At 54.3% G+C, this 20,893-nt stretch overlaps 12 protein-coding genes across 12 annotated transcripts; 6 read left to right on the top strand and 6 right to left on the bottom strand.

Annotated features, from left to right (window-relative positions):
• Positions 1-133: 133 nt before the first annotated feature.
• On the bottom strand, positions 134-879 carry JCM15063_002034 (uncharacterized protein; the record flags this gene model as incomplete). The annotated part of the gene is made up of 3 exons (XM_076680794.1): positions 134-429; positions 504-567; positions 664-879. 3 exons carry the CDS (start codon positions 877-879, stop codon positions 134-136), a joined length of 576 nt encoding a protein of 191 aa, XP_076532103.1.
• Positions 880-1,359: 480 nt separating this feature from the next.
• Positions 1,360-2,814, bottom strand: JCM15063_002033 (EBP2 family rRNA-processing protein; the record flags this gene model as incomplete). The annotated part of the gene is made up of 3 exons (XM_076680793.1): positions 1,360-1,724; positions 1,799-2,088; positions 2,165-2,814. The coding sequence occupies 3 exons, from the start codon at positions 2,812-2,814 to the stop codon at positions 1,360-1,362; spliced, it is 1,305 nt and encodes a 434-aa protein (XP_076532102.1).
• A 159-nt stretch (positions 2,815-2,973) lies between these two features.
• Positions 2,974-3,653, top strand: JCM15063_002032 (uncharacterized protein; the record flags this gene model as incomplete). Its single annotated transcript, XM_076680792.1, has 4 exons — positions 2,974-2,976; positions 3,051-3,112; positions 3,190-3,389; positions 3,460-3,653. The coding sequence occupies 4 exons, from the start codon at positions 2,974-2,976 to the stop codon at positions 3,651-3,653; spliced, it is 459 nt and encodes a 152-aa protein (XP_076532101.1).
• Positions 3,654-3,846: 193 nt separating this feature from the next.
• JCM15063_002031 (uncharacterized protein) lies at positions 3,847-5,881 on the bottom strand (the record flags this gene model as incomplete). The annotated part of the gene is made up of 5 exons (XM_076680791.1): positions 3,847-4,001; positions 4,076-4,814; positions 4,888-5,044; positions 5,113-5,379; positions 5,448-5,881. 5 exons carry the CDS (start codon positions 5,879-5,881, stop codon positions 3,847-3,849), a joined length of 1,752 nt encoding a protein of 583 aa, XP_076532100.1.
• Positions 5,882-6,456: 575 nt separating this feature from the next.
• On the top strand, positions 6,457-7,746 carry JCM15063_002030 (uncharacterized protein; the record flags this gene model as incomplete). The annotated part of the gene is made up of 6 exons (XM_076680790.1): positions 6,457-6,597; positions 6,683-6,875; positions 6,950-7,062; positions 7,141-7,217; positions 7,288-7,518; positions 7,602-7,746. 6 exons carry the CDS (start codon positions 6,457-6,459, stop codon positions 7,744-7,746), a joined length of 900 nt encoding a protein of 299 aa, XP_076532099.1.
• Positions 7,747-8,188: 442 nt separating this feature from the next.
• On the top strand, positions 8,189-9,471 carry JCM15063_002029 (class I SAM-dependent methyltransferase; the record flags this gene model as incomplete). Its single annotated transcript, XM_076680789.1, has 6 exons — positions 8,189-8,279; positions 8,366-8,694; positions 8,765-8,779; positions 8,856-9,023; positions 9,098-9,347; positions 9,428-9,471. The coding sequence occupies 6 exons, from the start codon at positions 8,189-8,191 to the stop codon at positions 9,469-9,471; spliced, it is 897 nt and encodes a 298-aa protein (XP_076532098.1).
• A 187-nt stretch (positions 9,472-9,658) lies between these two features.
• On the bottom strand, positions 9,659-12,526 carry EMW1 (tetratricopeptide repeat-containing protein EMW1; the record flags this gene model as incomplete). The annotated part of the gene is made up of 1 exon (XM_076680788.1): positions 9,659-12,526. The coding sequence occupies one exon, from the start codon at positions 12,524-12,526 to the stop codon at positions 9,659-9,661; it is 2,868 nt and encodes a 955-aa protein (XP_076532097.1).
• Positions 12,527-12,883: 357 nt separating this feature from the next.
• JCM15063_002027 (uncharacterized protein) lies at positions 12,884-14,183 on the bottom strand (the record flags this gene model as incomplete). The annotated part of the gene is made up of 4 exons (XM_076680787.1): positions 12,884-13,306; positions 13,373-13,473; positions 13,549-13,584; positions 13,661-14,183. 4 exons carry the CDS (start codon positions 14,181-14,183, stop codon positions 12,884-12,886), a joined length of 1,083 nt encoding a protein of 360 aa, XP_076532096.1.
• A 128-nt stretch (positions 14,184-14,311) lies between these two features.
• On the top strand, positions 14,312-15,648 carry JCM15063_002026 (nicotinamide/nicotinic acid mononucleotide adenylyltransferase; the record flags this gene model as incomplete). Its single annotated transcript, XM_076680786.1, has 5 exons — positions 14,312-14,360; positions 14,465-14,931; positions 14,994-15,128; positions 15,194-15,315; positions 15,393-15,648. The coding sequence occupies 5 exons, from the start codon at positions 14,312-14,314 to the stop codon at positions 15,646-15,648; spliced, it is 1,029 nt and encodes a 342-aa protein (XP_076532095.1).
• An 831-nt stretch (positions 15,649-16,479) lies between these two features.
• Positions 16,480-17,352, bottom strand: JCM15063_002025 (uncharacterized protein; the record flags this gene model as incomplete). Its single annotated transcript, XM_076680785.1, has 1 exon — positions 16,480-17,352. One exon carries the CDS (start codon positions 17,350-17,352, stop codon positions 16,480-16,482), a length of 873 nt encoding a protein of 290 aa, XP_076532094.1.
• A 1,065-nt stretch (positions 17,353-18,417) lies between these two features.
• JCM15063_002024 (uncharacterized protein) lies at positions 18,418-19,263 on the top strand (the record flags this gene model as incomplete). The annotated part of the gene is made up of 1 exon (XM_076680784.1): positions 18,418-19,263. The coding sequence occupies one exon, from the start codon at positions 18,418-18,420 to the stop codon at positions 19,261-19,263; it is 846 nt and encodes a 281-aa protein (XP_076532093.1).
• An 875-nt stretch (positions 19,264-20,138) lies between these two features.
• JCM15063_002023 (uncharacterized protein) lies at positions 20,139-20,663 on the top strand (the record flags this gene model as incomplete). Its single annotated transcript, XM_076680783.1, has 2 exons — positions 20,139-20,204; positions 20,271-20,663. The coding sequence occupies 2 exons, from the start codon at positions 20,139-20,141 to the stop codon at positions 20,661-20,663; spliced, it is 459 nt and encodes a 152-aa protein (XP_076532092.1).
• Positions 20,664-20,893: the final 230 nt, after the last annotated feature.

Genomic DNA, 20,893 nt, shown 5'->3' with positions numbered 1-20,893 from the left:
TTTGATACTCGATCTTTCCTTTGTGCTGCATTTCTCTCCTTGGTAGTCCTGCGCGCATCCTGCATTCCTATCGTTTCTCGCCGTAATTGGGGAAGTGATGGTATGCTTTTTCCTTGATTGCGAGCTGGTACTCTTACTTCTGGTTGCCTCCTTCGTTGCCTTCCCCTTCCCCTTTTCCGCCCTTGTTGACTCCTTCGTGGAACCCTCCCAATCCACCCATACCCCCAAAGTCCTTGCCCATCATTTGCAACGCTTTGAACGCCTCTTTCGGATCGACTTCGATCCCCGCCGATTTCAACGCCGCCATGAGTCGTTCAGCCGCCTGTCGTAGTTCGGGGTCTCGGGCGAGCGTGTACATCATCGAGAGAGAAGGTTTGTCTCCGGCTTGCAGGTTGACTCCAGTCTTCTGTTGGGTCAATTTCGCCATGTCTACACTCAAGTTTGTTTCGTCAACGTTGGTCCTCGATGATGCAGGGATGTGAGAAAGAAATGCGAGAACGTACTCTCGATGGAATCCATGACTTCAGGATGTTGCATCACTCGTTCAAACAGAGGTGCATGCTCTTGCTATCGATTCATTGGGACCCGCACGCGTTCATGTCAGCCCATCGATACAGAGATAAGGGAGCGGCTGAAACCGCGAGGGGAGATGTCAATGCGAACCTGAAACTGAGTGGGACCATCCTCGAACGGGTTGTTCGATCCCGCTTCCCTCGCCCAGCTGATCGGAGAGTAGCTGATCGAACGCAAATTCGAGACTGGGAACCGAGAGGTACTGGGAGGAGCGGACGACCAGGAAGCAGGCGAAGTGGCGGCAGATGTCGGGCGCGACGAAGTCCGGAGGACTGAAGTTCGGAGGAGTCGAGTAGAAGATTGCATGATCAGGTAGTTGTTCGAGTAGCGAGTCGTGAGAGCTTGCGAGACGAGCGAGTTGAGATTACGTTGCCGCAACGGCAGTACTTGCCGAAGCGTATAACCAAGAAATCGAAAAACGTCTACTGGATTATTTGCTCACTGGTCATCGAAGGGTTTCATGAACCGTATCCATTGCCCTAGATTTGACATTTCCGAGCATCTCGCGCAAAAATTGCAAAGTCCGCGGGCCTCTCGCATGTGTCATGCTCGCCGCAACTCTCGTGCTCGAGTCTGAAAGGGGATAAAATGATCCCAGGGTGGCAATAGTCTCGAGCCTATACCTCTCAAACGCACGAGGACGTTGAAATGCTGGGAGTGAACAATGGAAGCCGAAATGCTGACATGTGCGTAAAGCGAGGTAATAATGACAAGCACGAAGGATAGAGTCGCGAAACCGAACGAAAGCCGCAGGGCCTGTGCAAGGCCGAGAGAGACACACAACAACTATTGTCTCCTGCTCTTGCCCGGCCGTTGTTTCGCAGCTCCACCTCGTCCACGTCCTCCACGAGCTCCTCCGCGTCCACCTCGTCCTCCACCTCTCCCCCGTCCTGCCCCTCGTCCACCTCCAAAGCCATCGCCGTCCTCTCGATCGTTGTTCTCCTTGCTCCTTCGACCGGCTCCTCCTCCGAATCCAAACTTGGAGTCTCGACCTTTCCGAGTCAACCCTTTGCGACCTCGACCCGGTCGTTCGCTCTCGTTCATCTTTTGTTTCTTGTTTGCACCGCCTGCAGCAGCACCTCCGGCAAGTGCATCCTCGAGCGCGACATCGAAATCTTCGGTCGAGGTGAACGCATCTCCATTCTTGCGCTCTGATAGATCGCTCGGGCGACTCGTCAGTTGGTGTCAAAAGAACTCGGAACATACGAGTAGAAATGGAACTGACTCTTCTTGAGACTGTCGAGACGTTCTCCGACGGCCTTCTTCTCGCGTTCGCGTTCGCGAATCTTTTCGACTTGAACCTTCTTGCCAAACTTTTTGAGCTCGCGCAATTTCCTCGCTTCCTCGGAAGCCTTCATGCCCGCTTGTTCGTCCAAGAGCGACTGTCGGATTTTGCCCATGTGCGCGTCTGTCTTGACCATTTCGGCAAAGTAGTCTGCCGGACGGTGGAACGGCAAGTCGGCTTTCTCAAACAACGCTTCGGCGTGCGTCGCGGCCCACAATGATTGTTTGTAGCTGTTCGACAAGACAGGAGCAACATGATCAGTTCAGAGAAGGAGTGGTCTCGAGCGATGGGAGGGGAAAACCGCACAATTCGAGTTCACGTTCGAGGTCGTTCGAAGCGTCCGGCACGTGTAGTGGGACCGGGTTGACGAGCGTGAGCGTGTCGAAAAAGTTGGTTTTCAGTTGGATCGAGGCCAACACGCGTTCAAGTGCGACCTTGTCGTTTGTCGTGTTCTTCTCGACGGGGACAATATCCGTGTCTGCCTCTTCGAGTTCCTCGTACAGGGCAGTCGCTTCCTCCTCTTCGTCATCTTCTTCTTCGTCATCGTCTTCGTCGTCGTCGTCTTCCTCTTCATCGTCATCGTCTTGACCATCCAAGAGTCCGAGTTCGGCAGCGTCAACCTCTCCGAGGAGGGACATCATACGTTCCATCGCTTCTGGCGTGACATCGTCCGATTCGTCTGAACTGTCCTCCTCTTGGTCATCGTCTGAATCATCCTCTCCACTGAGAGGTTGCATCGCTTCATCTTCTTCTTGATCATCATCAAACTCGAGCACGTCGTCGTCTGCTTCGGAATCGGTCGGGGCGAGGTCTTGTTCGTCCGGAGAGCTCTCTCGAGGGAGTGCGACTTTGACTGCAGTCGCGAGTTGCTTCTTGGGAGACTGGACGACCTTGGTCTTTGCTGCGTTCTGCTTCTTGCCGTTCCGACCTGCTGCGGTCGCTTTCTTTCCAGCCATCTTCTTTTGGCTCGGGGTTTCTGTAGTACTGGCGAGTAGAGTGAGAGGAGAGGAGAGAGAATAACCGAGTGGGTTTGATCGCTGCAACTTTTTTTCCAACTCTTTCATCTCTTCTCCCTCCTCTCTACTCTCTCTCACCGCCACTCTTGATCTAGAACCATGGTCAGTGGACACTTGAAAGTTACGCTCGTACTCGATCGATGGTAGCTGATCTCGTCTCTCGATGCTTGTTCCAGGCGAAATCACTCCGTTCGAAATCAAAGCGACACTTTCGTGCAGTCAAGCGAGAAGACCCCAAGTGAGCTTCCACCATACGATCCCAACATTTCCCAAAAGCACGAGACCTGAACATGTTGTCCGACCCCGTTTCCAAAGATCTGCATACAAGATGGCAGAAGAGATCCGTTTGTCGAGGTTGAACGAACAATTGAAAAAGTCGGCACTCAAACCTAAAGCGTTGACCGACAAGGCCGAATGGGAACGGAAACAGCAAGGGTTTGAAACGGATGACGAAGAAGACGAGCAAAGTGCCGAGGGTGCCGAGGGAGACAAGAAAGAAGACAATGTTGAAGGAGGTTAGTCGATCAGTCTTCCCTACTACTTGACTTGCGAGAAGCATGTATGCTGACTGCTCTTTTTTGATAGGTATGCAAGTCGAGGGAGAAGAGACATCCGAAGAGCCCGCACAGAAAGTCTCGACTTCAGGTCCTCGAGTATCTCGACGCGAGGCGTACCGTTCTTCGAAAGGGTTCAAGGTGAAACAAACCCCTCGTACGCTCTTCACCGCGAGGGGTGAGAAGAAACGTCAAGGGTGCAAACCGAAAAGACGTCGCGGTTAAATCTTGTTGTACATCACTCGTTCACGTCTTCTTTCCTTTGTACCGAGTCTTTCGGGTTGTTGTTATTTTGCTTGTATGATCAATCCATGTCTCTTTCCTTCACTCGCGTGATCTCTCTCTCTCTATACTCGGGAAATGCAAGGTCCCCTGCCTTTCGACGTGTTGCTTTGTTTCAAACGACATGGCAGGTCTCTCATTTGTAGAGAGACGCAATGTTTGCCGTCGGGATCCAATGCCCATCGATACTCCTGACCCTGCCTCCGAACGATCCACCTTCGAAATCTCGAGGTCCGATCGCTCCTTCCTCGCCTCCCAACAAAATAGACAGGACTCCAGTCGGTGATGTGCCTGATCATTCAAGATAACAGTAGAAAAGTCAGGGTCATGCGCGAACGATGACTGAGAAAAGGGACATAACTGACCCGAAACGACAAACGCATCGGCAAACTTGCTCAACGTGGTCAAATCCCGCACGAAATACCTCGTCAACTCGATCTGGAGTGCTCTCGGTACGTTGCGGTTCCACACGGTTTGATCCCACTCGTTCAACAGTTCGTGACCTCGACCGGGTTGTTCAAACACGTCCTGCCATCGTTGTCTCAACAGCTCGATCGGGGGAGTCGAAGTGCGGACCAAGGTGGCATCGGTGACCGTACGTCCGAGTTCGACGAATCGATCAAACAGGGTCGAACTCGAAGTGAGCGTGACCAGAGTCGCGGTTGCCGTTGTCGGGAACACGGTCGGGTTCGACCTCGAGTACCCGGGTGTGACCGCACCCCGCACGGCCTGACTCGACAATCGTTTAACCGCATCGTTCGCACCTTCAATGACGGCGGTCAAGTTCCCCCGTTGAGCATCACGAGAGACGAGTCCGTACTGCGACAACGCCGCATTCTTGTTCGACGACTGGGCGACGAGATGCGCGCCAATGACCGGACCTCGATCGCTACGTTCCGCGACGTGCAGTTCGTACTCTTGTTCGTACTCTTCCTCTGCTGCCGCGAGGTCCTCGAGCGACCTGTCCCCTTCGTCGTCCTGCGTGCCTCGCTGAGGAGTCGGCTTCTTGCGACGGCCACCCCAATTCGGACTGTTTTTGCGGTGTCTCAATCCTCCGCCTCCCAACCCGAGTTCCATTCTTTGCTTACGCACAAGAATGGCAAGCTGTGTCGCAGAATCTCGTCAATAACCGGGTCGGCGCCAAAGACAGGAGAAAAAAAAGAGTTGCGTGACATACTTGATGGTTTGGTCGCCACACTTCTTTCAAGACTCCCGAGAAATCGGCAAAGACTTCTTCGAGGGCGGCCGGCAACGTTTCACCTTCTGGAAGGATACTGCTGTCGATCTTGCGGTCCCTCAGTTCCGACATGGCAGTCTGATCCAACATTTCCTCTCTGGAATTCGCAAATTCGTATGAGTCGAGGCTGAAACACACAAGAAGCAGAGGAATGATCGAACGCACCGGACCCACTGGTCCATTTCGCGCTCCATTTCCCTCGAGACCCACACGCGGTCTTTCGATTGCCACCGTTTCGTGCCGAGTTTGACGGCCTGGTTGGGATCGAACCAATCTGCTGGAGGTCGGCAGTACACCAACCGAGGGAGGAAGTACTCGGACAAGCTGCCATAGTTCCAGTTGCTGTCGTCGGACAAGACGGTGTATCCTAGTTTCTGCCCAATCACGAGCGCTCTCAGGTAGTGCAGCATTTCAGACGAGAACCCATGCGTGCTGGTAATATTATCGGTCAGTCACTTGGAGGGGGGAAAAGAACAGACGAGTTTGACTTGTGAACTGACTTTGAGAATCGGAACAACAAGACGCGTTTACATTCGGGAAGAGTTTCTCCCGAACCCAACGAGACTGGACCTTGACCAGGTCCTACCTGTCTCCAGCGTTTTGGCAAGATCCAGCCTTCGCCTGACCCGTCGAGCAACGCTTTGCGATCGCCTGCACTGACGGAAGCATGTCCGGACCGGTTCGAGGGCTGAACGAACGTTGGTCCGTAATGCAGGAGGGTGAACAGGATCAATGCGATCACGGTCGTCTGTATCGCTAGTCGAGGGGTGACGGTGAACGTCGACGAGGACGCATTCGAGGAGGACCCTCGCAGTGACGGTGAAGCGAGAGGAGCTCGCGAGGACGAAGGTTTCGTGGGAGTCGATCGTGCACGCTTCTGTGCGACTGAATCGGAACGGACATGACCTCGAGTGTCGGCCGCGGTCGAGGCCATCTCGAGCGAAGTCTTTCGAGACGTGTCCTTAACGGCGGATCGAGGTTGTGACGATAGCGACACGCGGGGAGTGACGAGTGAGGCGTCGAATGCACTCGCGGTACAGACGAATCGCGAGCTATCGAGATTCGCGACAGACGCGAGTTGGAGTGGAGAAGAGTCGGTCGCCGGCGGTACGTATGCGCGTCTTAGTGTGCACGCATACACGCACTGACCGCGACCGTCCTCGTTCCCAGTCGAGAAAATGCTTCGACATCCCAGTGGAGCGCGTCTGCCAATCGAGCGCTCTGACGCGATCCCGTCTCGAATCTCGAGATAGCGGGATGCTGGGCCGAGAGAACCGAGAAACGGGAACCGGGGACCGAACTTGCTGCCGAGGTCGAAGCGAGGCTGTGTCGCGTCTTTTGCTTCGTCTCCCTAGTTTTTCTCTCGCAGCACGGTTCTTCCAACCGAGTTTGACGCTCGCATTCGCCCTCGTTCCTCTCTCTCGCTCTCGACTAGGTGGTTCACGACCCTCGGACGTTGCTAGAGTCCTACCACCGCCTTTTTTCCTTCTTTCCCATTCGCGCCCCGAGATGACGACAACAACAGCGATCCTCGCCCTGTTCGCGTCGACAGTGGCGACCTTGTCGGCCTATGCATCGCCAGTCACGCCCCAAGTGACCATGGTGGATGGCTTTTACAATCCAACTTCGAACGGAGGCCGATGGTTGACGGTTCGTTTCGACTCCTGTCATCCCATTGTGATCTCTCTCTGTGGAAGAGACTGACTGACAGGGATGTGGGTCGATTGATATCTAGCTCGCACGCAACACGTACCCTGCAGGGCTGGGCGAACCGATCAACGTGGTCATCTCGGCCAACTCGGATCCACTCTTGCTGACCGATACCGGCTTTTTCGATTGGTCCTTCTCGGTCCAATTCAGTGGAGAATGTCTCGGTCAATCAGATGGTGCGAAACAAGCCGCCAACCTCGGAGACGGCCTCGGATTCAGTACGACCATATTCGTTTGCTTATCATCATATGAAATCAACCGGCTGATTTCAATCGACTCTTTTCGTCCTCAGTCAACCAAACGATCTTGCTGCGCGAGAACTTTGGAGACACGGTCGTTGGCACGTGCAAGGAGACGTTCGATGGAGGGTACCACTACCGCGTGTGGAAGCAAAACGGATCCGAGGTGAGAGCATGACCGACAAGTCTCGAGCGCACCGGAAATCGCTCATGCTCTCTTTGCCTGTTTCTTCTTCCTTGACAGGCTGATTCGGGAGCATGGTTCTTGGCGGCTTCGCTCGAAGGTGATCTCGCGAGTCAACACGAGATCCAACCCAACGGGTACGTTTGACAAAGCATAATAATCGAATTCGCTCGACTGACGGTTCACGTTTGTCGTTCACTTTGCTAGATACGACCGGGGTCGTGACGCGGTTGTTGAGCGTGCGACGATCGATGGCGGAACCAAGTCTCCCCTGACGAACCGCACGTTCATTACGACTGTCGCGAACCAATCTGGAGTTGGGTACTATGCGAACGTCTCGACGGACGAGATCAACCACGGCGTCGCTACGGATGGGATCGTCGCAGTGTTGACGGTCAAGATCACGAGCAACGGCAGCCTTCCCGACCAAGTGATTGGGTGCGCTTTCCATTTGATGTCTCTGCGCTTGTCCCCCATGAGCGACTACCCAAGCTAACCAGACTGAATTCGACTCACAACAGACCTCAAGGAATCGTCAAGGGGGAATCTCTCGGTGCCTCGACTACCTCGTCCGGCGCTTCTCTCAACTCGGTTTCGCTCGTCGGTTCGATGCAGGTCATCGCACTTTCAGTCTTTTCCATCTTTGCCCTCGCACTCTTGCTATAGACATCATAGACAAACCTCGTTCTATCAACGGCCTCGTTCGAGAGGCTTATCGCCCTCGTTCGATACCTCTCGATTATCGCACTGCATTGCGTCTCCCCCTTGCCTGACTCAGTACATAGACCTTGTTACCCACTCTTACATTTGTACACGAACGACGTTGACTCTGTCTCGACCGAGAGACACGAACGCAAATGAGTCAGACCAAGCACGAGGTTCTGTCGCACGACGGCGCAATCCTGCGGGCAGAACTTTTAAATTTGGCTCCACCCTCGGCTCGGCTCCGGGCTCTGCGGCCGGCCATGTGTTCACTCCTCGTCTCTTTCTTCTCTTCCTCTCTATACTCTCATTCTATCTTTGCTTGATGCACCTCGCGCGAACAATCTCTATCGCTCGTACTCGACTCGCAACCCCGGTCGGATTTTCATCTTTTCGCAGCAACAACATGTCGACTACGACATCTCCTCTGGCTCCTGCCAGTTCCTCGAGAGGAAACGAGTTTACAACGTTCGCCGAGGACAACTTTTCGACGTCAGGTGAAGCATCCCTTTGCGATTTCATCTTTACACATCCCCAACCCCCTGTCTTTGAGACTGACGGATCCTTGGATCTTTATGTCCAGGTGCATCTGGATTGTACGATCGAGCTCGTCCAAGCTACCCTCAACCGGCATTCGACAAGATCCTGTCCCTCTTGAAACCCGAATCAAACTCGACCGTCGTTGAACTTGGTGCCGGTACCGGTCTATTCACGAGGGGGTTCCTAGAAACTGCCATCTCGTCAAAGCAACATCAAATCAAGAGATTGATTGCGGTTGAACCGAGTCGTGGAATGCGACAAGGGTGGAACGAGAAATCCAATGTGGCCGAATTGGAACAAAATGGGATTGAAGCTTCTATCGAGGATGGCTTGTTTGACAAGATACCCGTGGCGGATACCACCGCTGACCTCGTGAGCACAGGCGACAAAAACCACCTCTTGCTCCTGATATGGAATAGACTGACAGTTTCTCTTGTAACAGGTCGTTGTTGCGCAAGTGGGTTTTCCCTTTACAGCCGTTTCCACTTACGTGTCTCTTGACCGTTCCTTTGTCGCGCTTGTACCCTGAACAGGCATTTCATTGGGTCGGCAAAGATGGCGAGAGTTCGATCCGGGACATTGCCCGCGTGCTCAAACCCCAGGGAACGCTTGCGCTCATCTGGAATTTCGAAGATCGCTCCGTGCCTTGGGTAGCGCAATTGAGGGACGCATACGAGCAACACGAAGCCGGTACTCCTCAGGTAAACACCTCTCTCTCGTCAATTCGCAATACTTGCTGAAACTTACATGTGATTCGTTTCCGTTTGATTCTCAGGCTCGATTGGGATGGTGGAAATCAGTGTTTGACACTCAGTTTTATCAAGATACGTACGAACCGCCTCAGATCGAGAAGTACCACCGAGAACTCCCTACTACGGAACAAGGCGTCGTCGATCGAATCTTGTCGAAATCGTACATCACGGCCCTCGACGAGGCCGAACAAGACAGAATCGCGCACGAGATGCGACAGATTGTTCAACGTGGTCAAGGCAAACAATGGATTGAGAAAGAACAAGGAACTTTTCGTTCGTTTCCCCCTCTCATTCCTTCGATTGTTGTCTTTTTGGCTACTACGTGAGGCTGATTGATCCCGGTCTGTCGACAGACTATCCATACAACACCGAGTTGTATTTGATTCGCAAGGCGTAAAAGGTGCAACAGTCGTAGAAAACAAGCGACTAAGTAACAAAGTAGAAATATCGAATCTATCTATACATGGCTGCTCTCTCGGTAGAGGTATTGAAAGTGCGTCAGGTTACAGTTTCGTACAACAATCCGAGTTCTAGTCTAGCATGCAAATAAGAAGAAAGCGCAAAAAGGTAAAAGAGGGTTAATCCTATCGCAGTTCGGCGAGCATTTCCTTGAGCTTCTCGTATTCGGGTTCATCTTCAAACGCTCCTTTCGTGCGTCCCAAAAACGTTCGCACGAGACTGCGCGCTTGAAACTTCCAATCCTTCGCGATCATCTCTCCATCCTTGCCATCCTTGGTGCCGAGGTTTTCGAGCATCTCGACCACTTCTTCGACCCGTTGTGTCGCTTCGACGAATTTGGCTCGGTCGTGCTCGATCGACTCGTTCCCAACAACGAGAGCTCGGTAGGCTTTGAGGTGCGCGTCGAGCGCACCAGCATAGTCGGCTTGCCACATACACAACTTGGCTTGCGCGAGGAACACGCGTGGAGAATTCGACAGGTTTGGCAAGATGGTGGTCGAGATGAGGCGCTCGACTCGAGGGTACAGACCCCGGCCGACGTTCGGGTCGATCGTGACGACTTCACCGTCCTCGTTGACATCCTCCTGACCGCGAGTGACTGCGTCGACCAATCGATCGAGCACTTCGAAATCGATTGCACCTTCTCCGTCTTTGCCAATGCGCATGCCGATGATGCGGTCGAGCGACCGACACGCCTCGCTCATCTCACCGACGTCGACCGCGACGACCATGTAGTTGTACCACAAACGCCACGAGTCGTACGAGTATTTGATCGACTGGCGCAGGCATTGGTATGCGGCACGTTTGCGCGAGAACGGCAACTTGATTCGAGCTTGTTTGTCGTCTTCCGTTTCGTTCTCGTCGTTCGCCTGTGTGGTGACTCGAGTTCCAGTCGAATCAAGCCCCTCTTCAACTTGATCGAGATCTTCGTCTTCGTCGGCATCTCCTTCGACCTCTCCTCGACGCAAGTGACAACTTGCGAGGTTGCTCCAACTCTGAGCGTCGTCGTTCTCCAATCCGACCGCACGCCCGAATGATTCTTGCGCTCCAGCCCAATCCTCCAACCTCATCTCGCAACATCCGAGCATGAACCAAGTTCGCGGGAACAACGGGTTGATCGCGAGGGCGAGTCGAAGTGCGTCGCGCGCCTTGGCGTACTCGTTCGTCGAGTAGTACACGGCTCCTAGGGACCTTTGAGCTCTCGACGAAGATTGTCCCGACACTTGCCATGCCTTTTCGTAGTGTTCCGGTTTGCGTTCGAGTTCTCCGAGAGTGCACCACAGTTTCGCTTCGTACTTTTCACCTCCTCGGAAGTGTCTCGCACCTTCACCTTTGCGTTCGTTCATGACGACATCCGATTCAGCTTTGCCTCCCGCGAGCAATTCTTTGATGATTTCGACACCACGGTCCGGTCGTTCGAGTGTCATCCAACACCTCGCAACTTCCTCCCACATCTCGAGTCGAGTAAAGATCTCGAGTGCCGATTTGACGATTCCGAGAGACATGTACCTAACGGCCAACTCTTTCTCCATCTCCCACGCAGGGGGTAACGCCAACGCGTGGAACTGGACGAGTCGATCTCGAGCTTCTGCCATGTCTTGAGGTTTGACCGCTGAACTGATCGCCGACACTTCAGTGGGGGAACCGTCCTTCAATTGATCGACGAGTGCCTGCATTTGGAGTACTCCACGTTCGACCGTACGACTGCGACCGGCTTCGGCTCGACACCTCAACAAGAGTGCCATCGAGTGTACCGACCAATTTTGACTGTCGAGCAAGACGCGCGCGACGAACGACGAGATTTGTGAAGTCGAAAGGACGTCGGCCGAGAGGTTCATGAGCGAAGTTGGAGCGGGCAAAGTCGCAAGCGCGAGCGAGAGGAGAACCGATTGGGAGAACGGAGAGATGGTCGGCTGTTCGGAAGGGTCAATTGACGACAGATCGTTACCGGCACCGTCCGTTGAATCGATCGGGGTGAAGGCAGTTCGCTCAAGGAGCGTGTCGTCGTTGAGGGCCAAGTTTTCGGGTACTTTCGTCGTCTCGTCAACAGCGATCTCGTCTGTGTGATTCGTCTTGTCGTCGTTTGCGATTTCTTTCGGTTTCTGGACCGACCCGTCTCGAGCGAGTACGACGAGTTGAGTTTTCTCGTCGACTTGCCACTTGGTGCGTTTCCCTTTACGACCGGTCAATTCCCACTCGAGTCCGACTTCTTCAGCTGCCGCTCGTGCGAGGGTCGAAGCTTCCTTCTGAGCGGTCGAGTGAGGTGAAGCGCGCGAGAGGAGAGTTGAGAGGATCGACAATGACAAGGTGAGACTCGCACGAGTGTGAGACAGTTGAGGCAATCGCAGTCGCAGTTGATGAGCATCGTTTGCGACGAACGCAGAGAGGGGAACGGGTTCGTCGAGAACTTTGATCCACATGACTCCAGCTCTCAGCCTCCAAATCTTGACACTCTCGAGTTCGTCCCAAGTCGGTCCGAACGGATGTGAGAGAGTTGGAGTCGCAGCTTGAGCGCGTTCGGATTCAAAGGGCGAAGGGACGAGTCCAAAGATTTGGAGTGCGAGGTACAGGAAGGTGGTCGCTTTCGATAGGTGATACACTGGTTCACCGGCGTATGCCAATGCATCGATCGCTGCATCGTTCAGTTCTTGCTCGGTGACCTCAGTCGTGGTTGCTTTGGTGAATAGTTCGAGTGGTGCGAGTTCGAGGTTCGGTCCGACCCAATTCACTTGCGCGTACGCATGTAACGCTGCGACTCCAATCGCCAACAAATCGATTCGCTCAACTTGCGATGACGGCCATTCGATCCCAGCGAGGACTTTGCCCTGGTCGTCCTTTGAAAGTTTCAAGATGGATCTCGCAAGGTCTGAAGTGAGTGCCGGGGCAGGTTTCGCACTGCATGCACTCTGGACAATCACAGACGATCCTTCAGGGGGAGTCGTGAGCGTCAAGAGTGCCGTCTCGACCGGATGCAGGTCAAAGGGCGAAGTCATCAATGTTTCCCCGAGTTTCCTGCTTACGCGCACGCATACGATTGCGAATCAGCAAACTCTAGTCACGTTTCGAGTCGATCGAGCGCAGGTATAATGGTGCGTACAAGCTGGGCCACGGGAGAAATTGACGAGCAGAACCTGCGAGACGCGGATACAAGTAGAAAGTTTTCGAGACGCGCTGACTGATCAGACAAGATCTTGAGACATTTGGTGAGCGTAAGAAAGGAGTTTCAACTGCAAGTACGACAAGAGAGGTGGGGTAACATGATGGAACGACGAGGTACAGACAAAAACATGCAAGAAAGAGAGAGGAAGAAGAAAAAACTATTGACAGAAAGGAGGACAAAAAAGACTCGGTCATTGCGGTACGTCGAGGGGTTTGGCTTTGGCGGCTTGGTGTCTCAAGTTTCTCGGTTTCATCCACGTGTTGGCTCCGAGCGAAGTGTTGTACCCCAAGTGTTCCCACCATTTCTGAGTCTGTTCCTTGTTCGCGACCGAGTCTTCGAGGGCTTCCTCAATGTCAAAGAACCGGTACTCGATGTCGAGTCCACTGTGCAACCACCAATCGAGTACGGTCGTCTGTCCGTACCGAGTCGCGTTGATCAGGACTTCCTTGTCGTACACGAGCGAGAACCGTGACGCCTGCCACCAGTCGAGCAGGCGCACGTTGCCGTTCTTCGAGAGACTGTACAGCGCCGCTTTCGAGTACCTCACAGGCAAGCCGGAATCGGCCCACCAGTCGAGGCACACGGTCGACCCCTCCATCGAAGCGAAATCGAGCTGCGCAGGGGAGGCCGAGAAAGAATCAACCTCGGTCCGAAAAACGAGCGCAGCTTAGAGACTCACGACGTAACCGATCTTGAGGGGCAAACCGCTGTTCTTCCACCATTCGAGACTTCCGAGTTGACGCTTGATCGTGGCGGAATCGAGAGCCGCTTCCGAGTAGTCTGTTCTCGTTCTCAAAGGTTAGTCCGTCCGACTCTCTCTCTCTCGTGAAAGTAGATTAAGGTTCGTCGACGTACAGAGGGGCAATCCCGAATTTCTCCAGAAATCGAGCACTGCGAGCGAAGAGAGGTTGACGGTCAGCGTGCAAGCACCGCGAGGGCCCGAGTCGAGAAACAGGATCGCTGTTACCTTTGACCTGTCCATGCCGACTCGCTTCGTCGATCGCTTCAGCGGTCGTCTTGGGGTCTGGCTTGAGTCCTCCGAGCGCGAGCGAGTGCTGAGCCCATTCGAGAACGGTGGTACGGCCCCACGCGCTCGCGACGACGGGCAGCAGCTGTCGAAGTTGCGCGCGCAGTTGGGGCGCGTCATGACGGGCGAGATAGTCGAGGACATGCACGTATCCGAAGCGGAGCATGACGCGCGCACCCCACTGGGTCAGGTGGTCATGATGGACATGTGTGGTGGCGTATTCGACGGGCACCGTCGACGTCGACGAGCGCAGGATCGCCCGATCGAGCGGCGTTGCGAATTCGATCCAAGGCGCCGGCTTGGGCAACGTCGTGCGGATCCCGAGCGTCGTCGCGAGTTCCCAGTCGTGGGTCAACTCGAGGATGAGCGACAAGAGCTCGCCAGGCAGCCGCTGTGACGCGGGACGACCCTTGGGCTCGCATTTGGGGGTTGGAGAGTCGGGAACAGGCAAGGGCGGTCCCATGCGGGTCGAGCTGAGGCCCGTCAGTCCCGCAGCCGGGCGGTGCGATGTGTGGAGAAAAGATTCGGCAAAGGACTTTTATCGCAATCACCTCATTCTCCCACCGCCCTCGCACCTGTCGCCTGCCCCTGATGGAAGGGGCGTACACTTTTCCAACTCACCGACTGTCTGCAGTGCAAGGTGAGTGCGGATCCGACTCGGATCGACCGAGATCCGCCGAGCGAGGTTCCCGACCCAACCGCTACGGATGCCGAGGCTGACTCACATTCGCTCGCTCACTGCAGGCTCGACGGGCAAGACGCCGCTCGTGCTCGTCGCATGTGGCAGCTACAGTCCAATCACGTTCCTGCACCTGCGCATGTTCGAGATGGCCCGCGACGACGCGCGCACGAACACCGAGTTCGAAGTCGTCGGCGGCTACCTCTCGCCGGTCAACGACGCGTACGCCAAGCTCGGGCTCGCATCGGCGACTCACCGGGTCAACATGTGTCAAGCCGCCGTGACCGACACGAGCGACTGGCTCATGGTAGACCCGTGGGAAGCACGCCAGCCCGCGTACCTCCCGACCGCTCAGGTTCTCGATCATTTCGACCACGAACTCAACACTGTGCGGGGTGGTGCCGACGTCGTTGTGACCGACCCCGAATCAGGCGAGACCCGCGTCGAGAAGCGCAGAGTTCGGATCATGCTCCTCGCTGGTAGCGACCTCATCCTGACCATGTCGGAACCGGGAGTCTGGGCCGACCAAGATGTAGGTAGTCCTGTTCTCCCTGCCGTTATTTGATCTCTCGCTCACTCGTTCCCCCGCTTCAGCTTCACCACATTCTCGGCATCTACGGGTGCTACATCATCGAGCGCGCCGAATCCGAACTCGATCAGACCATCTTTTCCTCGTCCTCGGTCCATTCGAGGTCCCCGCTCGCCCTGTATCGCCACCAGATCTACATGGTGTGTTTTCTCCGTTCTCGAATATCCGCTCTGGCATTAACAAGTACACATCGCGCGAATTGCAGGTCGATCAACTCGTCCGTAACGACGTCTCGTCCACCAAAGTCCGACTGTTTATCCGCAAAGGCATGAGTGTCAAGTATCTGATTCCGAGCGTCGCGATTCGATATATCGACCGGCACAACCTGTGCGTTGGAAACTTTCTTCCTTAGGGGAAAGCAATAATTAGATACAGAAAGCTGACATTGCACGCCGAGCTACTAGGTATCGGACGGCAGATCGAAGACGAGATCCTGCTCGAGAACGACAGTCCCCTTCTCCCGACCTCGAAGAGCTTGAACGAGAACGAGAAGCGATCGAACGCGAACGCGAAAAGGATCGGTATCAAGATCGAATGCGGCGGATCTCGACAAGCAGGACTTCTTCGTCCGGTTCGGTAGTGCTACCCCACAACGAACCCTCGACATCTGCACCTGCGCCTGCACCTTCAGACGAGGATCTACCCATGACAAGCCTCTAGACGTTCGCTTCAAATCGTGAATCGAAGAAAACCTCAAGAAAATCCTTGTACAAGGACAACACTTTGTTTCGCGGACCTCGAAGATATATCCACTCTCGCCCCTCTAGGATCCGATTCTCTTATAGCTCCCTTTCCGACATTTCTGTTTGATACCCCTGCCCTCTCTCGTTTGTTCTCTTTCGCTTCGTCTTTCGTTCGGCAGTACCCGATTTCAACTTTTTGTCTTTCACCTCGTGATCACCTGTTGTACGAAGAGAAAAGAAAGACGCCTTTGTAACTCTGTTCATGGCTTTTTTGACGTGTTTCGGCTCGTTGTTCTGGGGTTCCAGGACGACGAGGAGACATTCATCATTTCTTCTGTGTGTGTATCAAACATTTCGACACCGCTTGAAAAAACTAACTGGGGGAAGAAGACGATCGCGCTTTCCTTGCCAGAAGACACCTCATGTCTGAGAAATCTGCGTCGAGAAATCGATCATGTCGCAAATTAATTTTTGAGAGTCTCCCCGGTCAAAGCCTTCTCCTCTCGGTCGCATATACGTTGTGGTAGCAGTTGCCATGATCAAAAGATGTCAAAACTCGAGAGATACCATAAAATCCAGGAAGAAAAAGGCCAGGCGGAACGTTGAGAAATGAGGAGCCAGAAACGGGAAAGGGAACTAAAGGGGAGCTTGGGAAAGTCGGGTTATGGAGGGCGTCTTGAAGCGTTGTGGGAGAATTCTCGGAATGTAAGCTGACTGACCACATGCGCCACGAATTAGTCGATTGTCAAGACTTTCGCGAGACCGAGGATGGAGAGGGACTGACGTTCTGACCGAGCAAGGTCGTTCATTACTTGTATTTGCGGGACGACTCGCATTCCCCAATCGTGTAACCCTTGTCTCCAGTCCAGTGTCGGAACGCACCATGCCAAGTACCCGAGTTGGCCATGTATCCACAGACCTGCGAAACTCCCTGGGGGAGATTCCTGTATGAATGTTCGACAAGGTCGTGCAGCTGGTTGCCCTTGAGAGAGGTCGATGCGTGGCTAGGTTCAGCCCAGTACGTGGTGTGAAGCGCCCAGTAGTCTCGCTTGCTGAGGGTGGGTGTAGTGGTGTTCGTGATGGGGGCTGAGGAGGCGACCGCAAATTCGATACTGAAAGTATCAAGTGTTCCGTTTGCATGGAAGATGGCAGATCCTCCCTCGACGAGGGCTTCACCTTGAAGTGTATCGCGAGCGGTAAGCGACGAGGCTGACTGCGAGAAGAGGTCGAGTAGGTCGATCGTTGTTTTGCCATCCGCGCCCAGAGCGAAGGGAACGGTCACTTCGCCATCTCCGAACGTCACGACGGCAAGTGAATCCTCATCATCTCGTTCAGCGATCCCACGACGGGCATTGTTCGCTCCCGACGTGACAGATACGCTTCCGGAACGTTTAGCCCTGATGCAGTTGGAGATTGCGTTGATAACGATCGCGAGCGAGCCGGAGCCGATCGAAAGGATGGCCGCTCCAAATGCCCAATCCGCCTTGGTTCCGTCGGCCACGCATACCATTGACGGCCCCAATGAAAACACAGCATGGGTTCCGTTCTCACACTTTGACTGCCTCTTGTCGTTTCGATTCTTCTGACTTTGACCGGGGCGCGGGACCTCGTCGATCGGAACGGCGGCAGCCGCAACGACGGAAGCGAGGAGGAGAAGGACGATTTTGGAAAGGATTGGCATCCTGCGATGCAAGCGTCAGCGACGAGACTTGACGTACGGCTTGGGGTGAAGGGTATCTTGCCTGGCTAAATGTGTTTCGACTAAATGTGTTTCGAACGGGAGAGAGCGGCGAGTTGCGCCGAGCAGGAGCAGCACCGACGACCGAGTCACTCACCGAGCGGTACCCCGTGCCTCGGCAAGACTTTGACCCATCGACCGATCTGGTCCATCGCTGCAGGAGGCGTCCAAGATCGATAGCCGCGAGGGGCTAGCAAGGATCCGATGCCAAGGGTCGCGCAAACTGAACCTTGTCGGCGTTTCACCGACGTGGTTCAGGCCGGAAGGGCACTCGTAACAGCTGCATGTGCCCTTGTGCGGGCCGCGCATCCTGTGAGCAGGACGATGTAAGCGAGCTTGAAGCCTTGCGGGTTCCGGCGAGAGCCCAGAGGTGAGCGTTCACAGGGGTTCAGATGTCAGATTACAGCTGATTGCAAAACCGGCTGGAATCCAAAAATTTCCCCCTTTTTTTCGCAGATTCGGCTCTGGCTTGTTCCCGGCTCTCTTTGTTGCTCGTCTGTGTACTCTTGAGGTCCCAGTGATGATTGCTCGAAATTCCGAGGCCGTAAGACGAGGGTGTCCCCAGTAACTCGCGCTAATGTGAGTAATACGGAGAGTCAGCTTGCGCCATTTCACTCGCTCTCAATTGCGCGTTCCTGTCACAGACACTCTGGGAGGATCACATAGCACTCCCTAGACCACTAGCTCGTTGTTTCGTCAAGCTACAATGCGAGCAAAGCAAAACTTACAAAAAAAGGGGGGAAAAGTGATTCCATTCGGTTTTGCAATCAGCTGTAATGAAACCTAAAAGTAAGCTAACCTAAACCTTGAGCTTTGTAAACCTCCGCGAGTTTCGATCGATCTCGTCTCGCTCCCTCGCGTGACCATCCGCTTCCGTGGGTGCACGGGGATGCGAGTTAAGTCGATGGAGGGGCTCATGGCTGTGACGAACCGCACTCACCGCTCTCTGAACTCTCTGCTTCGAGCCTTCTCCTCACCTTGCCAACTTCATCCCCTTCCCTCGCGGTCATGAAGTTCCTCACCCTTCTTACTCTCGCACTCTCTGGAGCAGCCGTCTCCGCCGCCGTTGTCCCTCCTCGGTCGCTGGAATCCTCGGGCGAGCCTCATTCGCTCGAAAAACGTCAAGGTCACTGTCACAATGGCATGACGACGGTCCTGGCCTACAACAACAAGCTCGTCTGCATCGGCAGTCGTGACGTCTGGGTGGGAGCCGCTATCACGAGCATCGGTCAGAACACGGTCCAAACGGTCGCTTCTCGCGTGACGGATTGGATCGCGTCCTCCGTTTATGGTCAAAGGGACACGAGTCAAGTTCGTCGATTGGCTCGTCGTGACGTCGGACCAGACTCGGATGTTCTGTACGTCGAGGTTGCGGGCGTTCAAGCAGCGGTCCCCTTCGTCGAAGGCGCCAACGGCAGCACGACCATCAGCGTTCTCGACTTTATCGCGCGATCGGGAACTGCGCTAGTCGCTCGTGATGTCGCCGACTCTGAACCCACTGTCGTCGGAGGAACCGCGACTTTTGACGCGAACGGATACCTCGAGAATTTCACGCTCGACTTCGCCGTTCCCGCTGCCTCGTACGAATCGGAATCAGGCTCTCCCGCACTCGCCAAGCGCAGCTATTGGTCGCTTCACACAACTTACTGGGCCAACTACGACAATGCCCGCACATCGCTCAACTGGAACGACATTCACGCGCTCGTCCTGTCCTCGTATGGCTCGCTTCCCTCTGGCGTCTCGCAAACCTGTGGTTACATGGCCAATTCGGGTACCTGGCATGGAGCGTTCCGTCACTGGACTGGAGACTCGGGCTACCAAGTAGGCGAGTGTCAGTCTGAGCGGAACTACTAAGATCTGAAGAGATCGATTGCGATATCATGGAGTGAGCCTTTCCTTCTTTGAACCGCTAATTTTGTGAGCGCATATTGACGATTCATCTTGGTTTCGAGGCAGCCATTGGTGATCCGTAGACTTTCGTTGCTCCTCCACCTTGATTCCCTTGGATAGCTTGCCAACTAGCTCGTCTGCGTCACCTCGTCATATGTGGTAACGCGCATGAGCTGGTTTTCTCCTCGTTACATTTTTTTCTTTCTGTTTTCACCACTCCTCCTAGGGTTCTACGTAGCGCTTCAGTTGGTCGACCGAGACGTCTCGATTTTTACTTGTTTGGAAAGGCTGGAACATGTGTCCTTGCGCACACGTACCAGAGATTGCAATTCTGTCCTTCTTGCCTATACTGCGGCCTGCCACAAGCACGCAGGATGAGCACCGCACATTCAGTATGACTTCGGGGATCGGCCGCGTCCAGAAGTATAATCGTTTGTACCGAGAACGCTCAATTGGTCGGGTTCGGCTCCATGGCAGCATGCGTCCCTTTACGCTAGCCTCATCTCAGATCTGGCGAGTCAGACAGTCTGCAGTCTGCAAACCTGCAAGTGCAGAATCAAGAATCATCGAGATTCAGCAAAGTCGCATTTTCGGCGCGGGAGTTGGCGGGAGCCGAAATTTCGGAAGCTTGCAAAATTTAAGGTTTAGCATTTTACTTGGCGGGGTTCGGGCACAGCCTCTTTCTCCTTCGCTCGGCAGCGGCAGCGGCGCCGTAACCCTGCTGAACCCTGTCGAACTGATTCCGCCACGCGCGGTAGAGCCCACTTCCTCCTGGATTCCTCCTCTACCCACCTGCTTCGATCACCAACCACCTACCCTCACCCTCAAGTCAATCAGAGATGGGGATCGAACAAGACTCCGTTCAGGTCAAGCGGACTCAGCCGGTTGCACCGCGTTCTACGAAAGTACGTCACAAGGCTCTCTCCGACCTTACACCTTTTCAAGCTGAACAAACACGATTTCACTGGTAGGATCGTGCTCTTGCGATTGGTCAAGCGACGTGGAATGCCTCGCGCTATTTGACGAACTCTGAAGCGATCTCGCGTTGGGTCCTCACGATCTGTTTCCTCACTTTCGTCCTGAGCGATTCACAATCGTTGTTGACGGTTACGGAGGATCAAATCGAACAAATCCGTTCCATGAAACACCTCGTCGCGAATGGTTCGTACTGGATCCGATTTGGCACGCACTACCATTTCTGCGTACGCAAGATTATCGTGTGGGCCGCGGCGGTTCAAGTGACCTGTGGACCGATCGCGGGGGGACGAGGTCGGAACTCGGGGATCCTTCAGGATGCGTGTTACGCATTCTTCTTTTGCTATGTCATGGCGCGCGTGGGTCTCACGGGAGTATTCTTCTCCTGAAAGAAGAGCTCATCTAGCCGACCATGGATACTCCCCCCTTCTCTGTCGATCTGTCGAGTCTTGCTCCCCTTGTTGAATTCGAATGTGGCTTTTGTTCGAACACTATTTGCTCTCCTGCTGATATGCAAGCTTCACCATCGCGACCAGGTAAGATTTTGCGGCCGGACAGCAAGGACTTTCGCGAAAACGCTCTTTGAAGTGCAAAACTTTGTATAGTGGCGTGAGTTCTA

This window comes from Sporobolomyces koalae (assembly GCF_050403365.1).
Source record: "Sporobolomyces koalae JCM15063 DNA, S_koalae_JCM15063T_v1_ctg45, whole genome shotgun sequence".
Classification (NCBI taxonomy): Eukaryota; Fungi; Basidiomycota; class Microbotryomycetes; order Sporidiobolales; family Sporidiobolaceae; genus Sporobolomyces; species Sporobolomyces koalae.
Note: the sequence above shows the minus strand (reverse complement) of the source record. Positions and strands in the feature narration are given on the sequence as shown.